The 12,123-nt window shown below is 44.7% G+C and overlaps 1 protein-coding gene across 1 annotated transcript in view; it reads left to right on the top strand.

Annotated features, from left to right (window-relative positions):
* PINX1 (PIN2 (TERF1) interacting telomerase inhibitor 1) overlaps positions 1 to 12,123 on the top strand; it is a 61,613-nt gene that overhangs the window by 1,922 nt on the left and 47,568 nt on the right. Inside the window, exons 2-5 of the mRNA XM_084203274.1 lie at positions 4,140 to 4,249; positions 5,989 to 6,081; positions 6,439 to 6,517; positions 10,191 to 10,283. Of these exons, the coding sequence (XP_084059400.1) occupies positions 4,140 to 4,249; positions 5,989 to 6,081; positions 6,439 to 6,517; positions 10,191 to 10,283 (375 nt within the window). The remainder of the gene's footprint in view (positions 1 to 4,139; positions 4,250 to 5,988; positions 6,082 to 6,438; positions 6,518 to 10,190; positions 10,284 to 12,123) is intronic.

Raw genomic sequence — 12,123 nt, 5'->3', positions numbered from 1 at the left:
TATCAACTCTATAACAAGTTCTGTTGTTAAATTTGAATTTTCTGCTATCTTGCTTAGCATATTTGTTCACTTATATGAGCTCTATATCTACTTGCTTAGTATTTCTCCTTAAACTGCAAGTCTTTATTCTTATTTTGTGTCTGTTTCACTATTCTAAAGCTTCAGGCCTTCTCCAAGGCCTTAAATCAAACTCTGTGTCCATCTCTGTCTCTGAGCCTGCATTTTCCACAGTCAGAGCTCACCAGGGCTGCAGCTTCTCCTGAGGGACAGCTCCAATTTCTGTTCCCTGTGACAGGGACAGGAGCCAGGAATGGCTGGGGCTGTGTCAGGTTTGGGTTGGAGATCAGGGAAAGGTTTTTCCCCAGAGGGTGCTGGGGCACTGGAACAGCTCCCCAGGGAATGGTGACATTCCCAAGGTTGCCAGAGCTCCAGGAGAATTTGGACGATGCTCTCAGGGATGCACAGGGGGGATTATTGAAGTGTCTGTGCAGGGCCAGGAGTTGGACAGGATGATCCTTGTGGGTCCTTTCAGTTCAGGATATTCCATAATTCTGTGAATTTTGTTGAAATTTCCCTGATATTGGAAACAAAGAGCTTCAGTTTTGCCTCTGAGGGGATTGAGAAGTTGGGCTCCCCGTTTCTGACAAGTCACCCTTGACCAAGATCTCAGGGTCTAGTGAATTTCTTTGCTGGGCTGCAGGAAATATGGACAATGCAAATAACAAATATGGGGTACAGTGGGAAATAAAGATCTGATTTTAGGGAAAGAAATCTGCATTTGCACATGGAATTTTTTAGGTATTTTTGGTGCAAACTTTGGGCTCATTTTTTCAGAATTTGTTAATTATTTTAATTGGACGTACCAATAATGGACTCATTTGGAGTGGAAGGTACCTTGGAGGTCATCCAGTCCCAACCCCTGCCATGGGCAGGGACACCTTCCACTATCCCAGGCTGCTCCAAGCCCTGTCCAGCCTGGCCTTGGACACTTCCAGGGATCCAGGGGCAGCCACAGCTTCTCTGGGCACCCTGTGCCAGGGCCTCCCCACCCTCACAGGGAAGAATTCCTTCCCAATATCCCATCTATCCCTGCCCTCTGGCAGTGGGAAGCCATTCCCTATGTCCTATCCCTCCATCCCTTGTCCCCAGTCCCTCTCCAGCTCTCCTGGAGCCCCTTTAGGCTCTGGAAGAGGCTCTGAGGTCTCCCTGGATCCATCCCTTTCCAGGTGAACACCCCCAGCTCTCCCAGCCTGGCTCCAGAGCTTTGTCCTTCCTATGTCCCCCAGACCATCTCTGGGCACACAGCAGGGGTTTGGATGGGAAATTTCAGAAATTATAATTAAAAATGTGCTCCAGGCATAGAATTCATCATGGAAAAGGGATTAGTAATGGATCTTTTCCAGATCATAGAATATGTGAGTGAAGGAGTTGAGTTGTCCAGCCCTGGCAGAGCTGCCCAGGGCAGTGGAGGATTCCCCATCTCTGGAGGGATTTAAAGTCCGTGTGGATGTGGCACTTGGGGACATGGCTCGGTGGTGGCCTTGGCAGTGCTGGGGGCTGGTTGGACCCGGTGATCTTGGACTTGGATCTCCAACCTCGGAGATTCTGTGATTCCCTAAAGAAATGAGGATTTTCTCCACTGGGTGGTGCTGCTCTCCCAGAGTTCCATCGCTGTCTGTGGCATCATTTTTGAAGCAGCCCAGAAAATTGGTGTTAAATAAGGAGCTGAATCTCGTACCTGGTTTTCTCTCCCACTCTAAAGACATCAGTCAAAAAAATTACATTTCTGATAAATTATTGACTAATTTGTGGGTTTTGTTATTTCTTTGAAAAGGAGAGATGATTTTATGTTTTCTGTAGATAGCATGGAGCTGTTCCTGGCTTTCTTGAATACTTTCTTAAATACTTCTCTAAAGATGAAAGCAAGTTTGTTTGGGGTTTTTTCACCCCATTTAAAAATGTGAGTATGTTAACCTGGCAGAAATATGAGGATTAATCCCACAGTGTAGCTTTGAAGGTTGCAATGCTTAGATGAAAAGTGCTGGGAAAGTAAATGTCTCTTAATTTCAGGAAATACTTGGGTTTGATGCCCTTGTGCTTTGTTACCAACAATTTCCTGGGAGCAAAACATCTCAGGGGCTTCTCCACAGGGAGGGATACTCAGGAAAAACCAGAGAAATTCACTTTTGAAGCTGTGATTGAAAAGAAGGGCAGCTGCTCAGCTGGGGAGTGTAAGATCTGCTTGAACCCTTGAACCAGAATCACCAAGGTTGGAAAAGATCTCCAAGATCACCAAGTCCAAGCATCCCCCAGCACTGCCAAGGGCACCACTGAGCCATGTCCCCAAGTGCCACATCCACAGGGCTTTGAAGTCCCTCCAAGGATGGGGATTCCACCACTGCCCTGGGGAGCTGTTCCAATGTCTGATCACCTTTTTAATGAAGAATTTTTTTCCCTCATGTTCAATGTAAACCTCCCCTGCCATAACTTGAGGCCATTTCCTCTCCTCCTGTCCCTTTTCCCTGGGAGCAGAGCCTGATCCCCCCTGGCTGTCCCCTCCTGTCAGGGAGTTGTGCAGAGCCAGAAGATCCCTCCTGAGCCTCCTCTTCTCCAGGCTGAGCCCTGTGGTTCTCCATGGGGCAGCAGGGAATCCCAGTTTATTTGGAAGTTTAAAATCACAGACCACAGTGCTGGTTCCCCATCTTGTCTTGACACCACGGGCAGGGCATAGAGGAGCTGCTGCTCTCAAGGTTTCCTGGTGGGAATAATCACAGAATCCCAGGATGGTTTGGGATGGAAGGGACCTTAAAGCCCATCCCATTCCACCCCCTGCCATGGGCAGGGACACCTTTCACTATCCCAGGCTGCTCCAAACCCATCCAGCCTGGTCTTGGACACTTGCAGGGATCCAGGGGCAGCCATAGCCCCTGAGGTTAATAAGTTGTTTCCTGTAGAGAAGTGAACCAGGCAAAGGTTGGATTCTCCTCACAGCCCTCGGGCCTTTAACCCAGTTAAAAACTTTAGGGACTGTTTGGAGCTTCAAAGTTTCGGAAGTGGGATAAAAAAAGCCCCCACCTTGAATTCTGACAGTCTTAATTCCTTAAAAATGAAACAAAACTGGGCAAAAAATGAGTCAAACATCCCTGTAATACTCAGTCCCTCTGGCCCAAATCCCAAATCTTGTCTTTTAGGGAACGATGACTTCCTGATTGCATTGTAAACACCTCATTGGATTTGGCTTCTCCCTGCCTGGTGTGGCCTTGGGTTAACCAGTCATTTTTGATCCAGCATTTCCCATGGTGTTTAATGAAGTTTGTGATCTTCCTGTCTCCCATTCTTTGTTTGTCTTGTTTATTTAGGTTCTCTTCCTGCCTGGGCTTAGGTGCACACTTCAAGTGACTGGTTAACTGGGCTGGCTGCTCTTCCTTGATTTCAAGGAAGCTGTTCCTGGTGGGAAAGGCAACATGTGGGTCTGGGAATCTGTAATTTCTTTAGGAATCCACACAGGACAAAGGAGCCTTGGTTCTTCCTTGAATCACTTAACTCCTGCAATAATTTCTGGCAGCTTTTCAGTTTCCCCATAAACCATTTTTTGAGAAATCCAAAAGCTGAAATCCCATGGGTTTCTGTTCTGTTGTTCCCTTTCTCTGATCACTTACATTGGCTTTTTCACTTGGGTTTTGTTAGGAAGCCTCATATTACAATTTCTGGGTTCTGGTTAAAGGGAAGCCTGGAGAATTGATTTTGTCCAGAACTGGGAAAGCAGCATCATAATCTCCTCCTTTGTAGACTCCATGCTGAAGCCAGATGTAAAACAAAATTGGAATAAATATGGAATTCACACCTAAATGGTAATCCTTAAAGCCTCCCCTGCACTGCAGCCCATCCTGAGGGACAGCAACTTCTGCAGCAATCCCACTTTGGCATCTTACCATTAATAATTAATATTTTCACTGGGCTTTTATTGTTGTTGTTGAGTTTTTTCATTTAGTAAAATTACCCCCCAAAATAATATATTTGGGGGGCATGAGGTCTGGAGTAATATTTTGCAATGAAGAGCTTTGGTTGGACTGATTTAATACCAAGAACTCTCTGGGAATGCCGGTAGAGCCTGTTTGAATTTTCCCTTCTTGCTGCAGCCCGGAGAAAGCAGAAGTGGTCTGTGGATCCACGGAACAGCGCTTGGAGCAACGATGACTCCAAATTTGGCCAGAAGATGCTGGAAAAGATGGGCTGGTCCAAAGGAAAGGTAGGATCTAAAGGAGAAAAGTGTAGCTGAAGGGTCTAAAACTGCCAGGGGGCAGTTTTGATTTATTCTCTTAAGTGCACAGGGAATTTGAGCAGTGATAGGTTTCTACACTTTGTTACAAAGTCTTGTTTGTGCCTCTCCTGCTTTCCAGTTTCTCTCCATTTTTTGGCAATCTAAATTCCCAAGTGAGAGCAGGAGTTGGGACATTTAATCAGGTTAAAGGTCTTAAGCTGCCTTTAAACCCTCAATTCTCTCCCTGCTTTTGATAATCTTTAAAGCAACTCTAGGACCTGCTTTAGTCTTTCACCTGGTTTTAAGATTTTTTTCTGATCTGTTCCTTGAACCCCCAACATGCTGTGAGCTGTGTCCCTTCCCAGCTCCAACCAGGACTGATAAAAACCTGCAGGTCAGCACAGACACCTGCAAACTGTAGGTTTAATTCCACAGAGGTGCCACAGCAAAGCTGAGATTTGGGGCTGTACGTCAGGGTGTTTAGTGACAAGAATCCCCACAAAACATCCACTACCTTTAGTTATTCTTCTAGATTTCCTTTTCCAGAGTTTCCTTAAATTAGGATCATTCTCAATTCTGTAAATGCCTTAAAGCCTATTTTTGGATTTAAATGTTGCCTCAGTTGTCTCCCAACATTTCTCACTCAAGATATACTGGATCTTCTTGGCCAACAGTTGTACAAGAAGGATTTATGTCTACATTCCAATACCAGCTTGGACAAATAGAATTTTCCTTTGATCAAATTAAGGGGCAAAAGCCCATCTGGGCAGTGAAATTAGTCTGCTTAACACCAATCCTGTAAGTGGTTGTACTGGAATTGGGTCAGGGAAAAATGTGTAGCCAAATGTCCTGCTTGCTTCCATACTTTTTGGTCAGCAGAAGTTTCAAGGCAAATTTTCCACTCCATTGACCAAATAAACTCCTTGTTTGTAACAGCAACAGCCTTTTCTAAATGGGCTTCATCCCTTCAAATCTTCCATATCCCAGGATGTGTCTGCAGGGCTTCTCTCCACTGCAGCACCATAAAAATGTTCATTAATTCCAACACATTTGTCTGTTGATTTATGACAGATGAGGCAAAAAGCAGGTCAATACCAGGAACAAAGTTTTAAACCCAAAGCTTTGCCTTTAAATTTTTTAGCCTTGACCATACAGTTGAGAAAGATAACCCTGGACCTGAATATTGCTGAATATTAAACAACCCCAAAGTTGTTTGCTGCAATATTTTCATCCACTTATGGATGAAGGAGTTGTGAATGCCCTGCTGGCTCCAGTCTGCTTCTCCCCTGCCCTTCCCTACTCTCCTTCCATATAAATTTGGTTTGGATTGTGTGTTCTGTGTGGATCTGCCTCATTCCCATTACCCTTCCCAGTGGCAGAGACATTTTTGGGGTGAGGCACGTTCTTCTTATGTAGAGTCTTGTTTGAAAGCTGTAAACAATTTGGGCTTGCTTAGGAATGTCAGGTGGCTTCCTGATTAATCACCCAACTACTTAATGTTGTTGCTATTTTAGTGTTTATAATGCTTTGCTGGAGGCTTAAGTAGTAAATTTAAAAAAACTTTGTGTGTTGTGTGGTAATGCCTGTGAATTAATTCAGCTACAAGCAGGCAAATTAACAGGAAGTTGTTATTTTTTTGCTGTATTTCCTTGTGAACTGTCTCACAGTCCAAAAGCTCTAATTGCTGCTGTGAAATCCTTACATTTTTACCCTCAAATCCTCCTTAGGGTCTTGGGGCTCAGGAGCAAGGAAATCCAGAACACATCAGGGTTAAGGTGAAAAACGACGTGCTGGGATTAGGAGCTACCATCAATCACGAGGTGAGCACTGGACCCAGGACAGGGAATGGATTCCATTTCAGCAAAAGCACAATTATTTGAATGGAATATCAGTGAAATCTGTAGTCACAGCTGGTGGTAGCATGTACCAAACAGGATTGTTTAGCATTTCCAAGACAACCCTTTTAATTTCATTTCACTATGGGGTGACTGTAGGAGCTGTGGTTGGTGTTACCACCTGTGGGGTCCCTTCCACCAACAAGGATTGGATATATCCAATTAATTTACTTGGATATATAATCCAATTCATTTACTTCTGAGAGTTTTAATATCTGTTTTGTAAAACTTGTGTTAGTTCTGAAGATTTCTGCCTTGTATTCATGTGGGTGATATTTACAGGACAACTGGATTGCTCATCAGGATGACTTCAACCAGCTTCTGGCTGAGCTGAATAACTGCCATGGACAGGGTGAAACAGGTAGGTTCATGCTTGGCTCACTCAGATGCTGGAAGCTCAGCAGAGTTTCCATTTTGTGTCTTAAAAAAGTTCCTGAGGCCCAGTTTGTGATGCAAATAATATTTTGGATAAGGTTGAGAACTCCTTCCCCTAAATCACTGGGAGCCAAAGGATGTGTTGCCATGCATGAGCATGGATTTATGGATCTCAGTGGATCAGTTTTGCTCTCAGCACTCAATGAAAGGCTTTTTCTTGAGGAAATGTTTAACCTGTTTATTTCATCCAGGATCACAATACTTGGGATGCTTTCCCTGGGCTGTACCTAGAGGAACATTTCCTTCTTTATAAGGCACCCAGATGCTGTCTGAAGGCTCACAACAATCACTCAGCACTGCAATGCTTTGCCTTCCTTTTGCTGATGAACTGTCGCACTTGGCTTCCATGCTCCAGTGGCTTCTTAAATGCCTCCTTTTCCTGTCCTTGGAGAGCTGCTCTGTAGCTTTTGCCTCAGAGTTCTACATCTCTGCATTGAGTGTGGCATCAAGTGATTTTTGTAGTCCTGATGTTGAGCACACAAGTGGGGAAACTTTCCCAAAAGGGCTATTTTTAAAGTCTTCTGTTTTTGAAAAGCTTCTTACAAACTGACCTTGCTTTGTGAAAATGAAGTTAGGAAGTTGTGGTGGGTGTGAACTTAGAGAAAGAATTGGTTTATCAAGTGATTTATCATCTCTCCTTTAGTTAAATGCAGTTTAAACTCTGGTTTTTGTATCTGAACACCTCTCTGGAGTGTTGTTAAGCCAAGGGCTCCTGTTTGGACACAGCTTGTCCTTGTGATGCTGGGGCAGAATTGCCAGATTAGTGAATTTAGCAACTCTTCATTCATTCATTCTTAACCTTTGAGCACTGAGTTTTCTAGGAGACAAAATGTAGAAAGAAGAGGAGGAAAACCAGTTAGCACGGAAGTTTTCTAATCCTGGAGTAATAGGATTAAAATTCTGAGCCTGATGCCTCAAAACACCTTCTTTAACTTGCTGTGCAAGCTGTCCTTGTGAAATCATGAGGCCACCCAGGACTCGGTGCTGTCACTCAGCTCCTGGAGAGGTAGGAGAGCATTTCATGGGGAAATTCCACAAGTTCCTGTCTCCCTGGAGGACTAAATCCTGCCCAAGTTGCAACTTGAGCCCTGGGAAGATCAGGAAGGTGTAACTGGTGGGAAACCTGCAGATGAACAGAGCGCCAAAATGACTTGCCCAGGGCCACAGTGAGTCAGCAGAGGCAGGTTCAGGGAGCAAGGCTTGGCCTTAAGCTCTGCTCTCTTCCCTGGGTCACCTCATGCAAAGTGACCCTTGAGAACTCTTATTTCTCCCTGTTTCACTCAGTTCTTTTGGTCCTTTTAGGAGGTGGGACAATCTTTCAATCACTGAGAACAAATTTGGGTGCACCTTGGAAATTCCAGGTCAGAGTCCCATTTGGTGATTTACAGAAAGGCATCGCTCTGAAACTTGTTTTTTTGGCAATTGTTGAAGCTGGCAAAACTCATCCAGGAAAAGACTCTGCCTGCAGCTGTGCTGCAGAAGCAAATGTAACATTATTGGCCCCCCTCCAGTTTCAAACTGCATTAAAAGTCAGCTGAAAAACTTCATTGTTCTTAAAGAACCGGTGCAGTTGCCAGAGCTGGATTGCAATTAGAGGCTGGAAAGGAAGGGCCCTGTGGGGGTTGATGCCAACATTCCGATACCCTCAGTGTCTGTAGCTTTAGCTGTCTTTTCCTTTTTTATTTTTCCTAGCTGGGCACTGAGCGAGGGCAGGTTGAGATTAGATTAAATATTAGGAAGAAATTCATCCACTGGTGGCAGGACCCTGGCACAGGTCACCCAGAGAAGCTGTGGCTGCCCTGGATCCCTGGAAGTGTCCAAGACCAGACTGGACAGGGCTTGGATCAACCTGGGATAGTGGAAGGGAATTGGGACTCCATGGTCTTTTCCCACCCAAACCATTCTATAATTCCTGGCTCTTTGGCTGGGATCCTCAGTGATGGTGACTGTCTCTTTCCCATGGATAAAAAGTGGGAACAGCACCCTGCAGTGCTTTGGCACATCCGCCTCGATCACATTTGCTGCAGAAATGCCACTTTAGTGGCTGTATTGCCCCAAGTAAATTCCTTTAAAAAGCAAATTAATACTCTTGCAGTGCTTGCTCAGTTTGTCAGAGGATTTTCCAGTCCCTGGAAGACACAGGGATGTATTTCCCTGCCCACTGCAAGTGCCAGCATGTTCTGTGGTGAAATTCCTCCCTGCAGGCACGAGGCGGTGCTGCTGCCCCTTTCCCTGTAGGAATAATGTGGAGGAGGAAGGCTCTGTGGAAACCTTTTGCTGTGTAATGCTCCTTTTGCTAGCAGGAGATTGGAAACCAGGCTCAAAGTGCTGCATGGCTGTCAGGATATTTTAGGTGTGATCCTTGCTTTCCCCACAGACCCTTTTTTTTTGAGGATGTTTTTTGTTAAAAACTGGATTTGCTGGTCCTTTCTCTTCCCATTAGTGTGGGAGTGGGAGAGTGGGTTTCAGCCTGCTGGCCCTCAGCTCTCCCACTGCAGGCTGGGGATTTCAGTTTTAGCTCAGGGATTCATCAGGTGGCACTGCCTTTTAAACAGGGAAGTGCTGGAGTTCCAGTGTCAGAAAAGCTAGGGCAGCAGAGCTTTCCAGGGTGGGATCATGTGAAAAAGGTGACTCAACTTGGCCCTCAGGGTATGGGTTGATTTCCCTACCCATCCCACAGGCAGGAAAAAAAACACCTCACCATAGTAACCTTCTGTGGAGTTACAGAGCAGAGACTCTGGTGGTGCCTCTTTTCAGGACTAGTAAGGCAGTAATTAACTGTACAATAGGTTAGTGCTCTCTTTCTGGCAACATTTTGTAAATTAACAGGTTCTGTAGCTGCAAAAAGAACATTTGTACCCCCAAAATAACCTGCCACAGCAGAGGAACGTGATCTCTGCTGTTAAATAGTGAACTTAATCCTTCACATGGCCTTAACCTGCTCACAGTCTCCCAAAGTACTGCTGAGTGACTCTGGGACTGAGCCAGCCCCAGAAACCATTCCCAGAGGACAGTTTAGATGCAGTCCCTCTTCTGGAAGCCTGGAAAATGAGATAATAGGGATGTGGCAATTTGTTGTACCTGGCCTTAGGGACAGAAAAGCTTTGTCACCATTCAGTTTCTTTACACAGATGTATCAGCTTATTTCTAAATAAAGGTATTTTGTGTAGGGTTAGAAATGAAAATCCTGTTTGGGGGGGGCAGTTCCCCCCTTTTCCTTTCTGCTCAATCAGTATTTTATTTCCTAGTTTTTCTTGCATCTTTCTCAGACTGTGGCACTGGAGATACTCTATGAAAAACAGCACTATTATTATTTTCTTACCACAGAGATGGATTTGCCTTTGACCTGGAGCACCTGTATCTGCCTTTTCAAATTACAATGGATTGGAAATGGGAAAGAAAGGGGATGGAGCAAAAAAAAAATCGAGCATTGACATATTTCTAATAAAACTTAGAGTGCTTTCTTCAGTAATACTTTATGATATGTTGTTGACTGGATTTTTAGAGAGAAGGTTAGTTACACTGATGTTTGAATTTGGTGCTTAATTGCCTCTCACAGGACTGGACCCTGTTTGCTTGGGTTGTTTTTTTTTTTTTAGAGTCCTCAGTGAAAAAGCAGAAAAAGACATTCAGCCTTGAAGAAAAATCCAAATCTTCCAAGAAACGTGTCCATTATATGAAGTTTGCCAAAGGTGAGAGGAGTTTTGTTGTTTCATAAGCCCTGGCCAAGATTAGAACAAACCCTGCTCAAGGTGATCTGTTGCCTTGTGGAGTCTAAATTTGGCAAATAAAATCTGGGTTTAGAAACACCCCCTGCAGCTACTTGCTTAAAGCTCTAATGTTGCTGTTCCTCTTTCTTTTGGGCAATTTTGGGTGGCCTTAGGCTGCTGATGTTGGGAATAAAACAATTCCCTAGAGAAGGAACTGAATAAAGGAGCAGCAAATATTCCAAGTGGGCAGGGATGAGAGCAGAAGGCAAAGGTGAGATGGGAGTGACTTGGGCATCTGTGTGGCACTAACCCCTGCAATCCCCAGTAACCCCTGCTCAGAGATCATGTGGATGAGATCAGGGATCAGATTAAACCTGCATGAAGGAAGAGGAAAGCCCTCTTACATCGACCAGGTACTTTATGGGATAAATTAGGGCAGCCAGAACTACTGTCAAGAATTTGTAGAGTTTAGGAATTTATTTCTTTCTTAGAGTGATGAAATTATTTCAGTCAGCCCAGGTTCTGGCCCTTGACAGTTGTTCAGTCCTTTCCCTTTTGCTCTGTTCCCCTTTCACACGGTGTGTGCCCATTTCAGGGCATGGATAGGATCAGTTTCCACTAATGGCTGATTTATTAAACTGAAAGCTCTGTGTAATGTTTTCTGACAGCAAATGCCTCTGCTAAAACAGAGCTAATTGATACCTGAATGGAGGCCAGATTTTCATATCAGGGTTTGGGATTTTTGGTGAAATAATTCGACCTTGAAGTCCTAGCTGTTAACATGAGCCTTCCACTTTATGACATTAAACAATTAAATTGGTTCAGGGCTGGCAAGTACAGAGGCCATGGCCTGTTTGAGCAAAGAAGCAAAGAGGATTTATTTTGATTTGGATTTAACCTTTTACTAAATATAGAGGAAAAAAAAGAAGTGTCTTTTGAGCATGTAAAGTACAGCTCAAGGCTTTCATATTCACAATATCCCTGATTTGTTTGGTCACATTTCCACAAGGCAGCCCCTCATTTGCTTGTACCCTCTGTGGCCTGACACAGGGAAATTGTCCTTTTTCAGGGAAAGAGGAAAAGTTATTTGAGAAAGGCTTGTGTTGTCATGGCCCTTGTTGTTGAATCCAGTCCTGCTTCCTTTCAGACTAAACAAGACAAGCTCACACAAAAGCGGGAGAAGGGAACAGCGACGGCACCAAACGCGGCTTCCGCTCCCGGGGCTGGTTTGGAGCCTCTCAGCTGGAGGAACAGCCACCCCTGGATCTGGGAAATACACCCCAGGCTCAGATTAAATCAGCTGCTTTTCTAGTAGCTGCTCCCCTGTGATGCTGCAGGAGATTGGGGCTGTCAGCTGAGGTGGTTTTCTGTTAGAGGAAAAATGGGGGATACGTCCAGGGGGAGGCACGGAAAGGAAGTGTAGCCTGAAAATGGGAGCAGGAGGGTTTTAGGTGTCACATTCCAAGCCTTGGCCAAGAGAAAGCTGAGAACAACCCCAGTCTCTTCCAGCTTGCTTGGACAAGGCCATTTTGAGGCAGTGCAGTGAGGCAGCAGGAAGCTGGGGAACACTTGATCCTCTAGGCTGATGTGTCTCTTTACTCTCCAGGGACAAGTAAGGATCCCAGGAAAAAGAAGATTTGGGGAATTTCTTTTTTTTGTTTGGGTTTTTTTTGGCCATTACAAGATTCATTTTGAGGTCACTGATTTTCAGGTGATTGAGACCCCAGCAGAGTCTTAACAAGTTGATCTGTTTGGGTTAATTTTGTTTTTTTAACTTTTGCTGACCTTTTCCAAAAGAATTTTCTGACAGTCAGTGGACAAC

This window comes from Fringilla coelebs (genome assembly GCF_963513975.1).
Source record: "Fringilla coelebs genome assembly, chromosome: 3".
Classification (NCBI taxonomy): Eukaryota; Metazoa; Chordata; class Aves; order Passeriformes; family Fringillidae; genus Fringilla; species Fringilla coelebs.
This window is presented reverse-complemented; position numbering and strand designations above follow the sequence as displayed.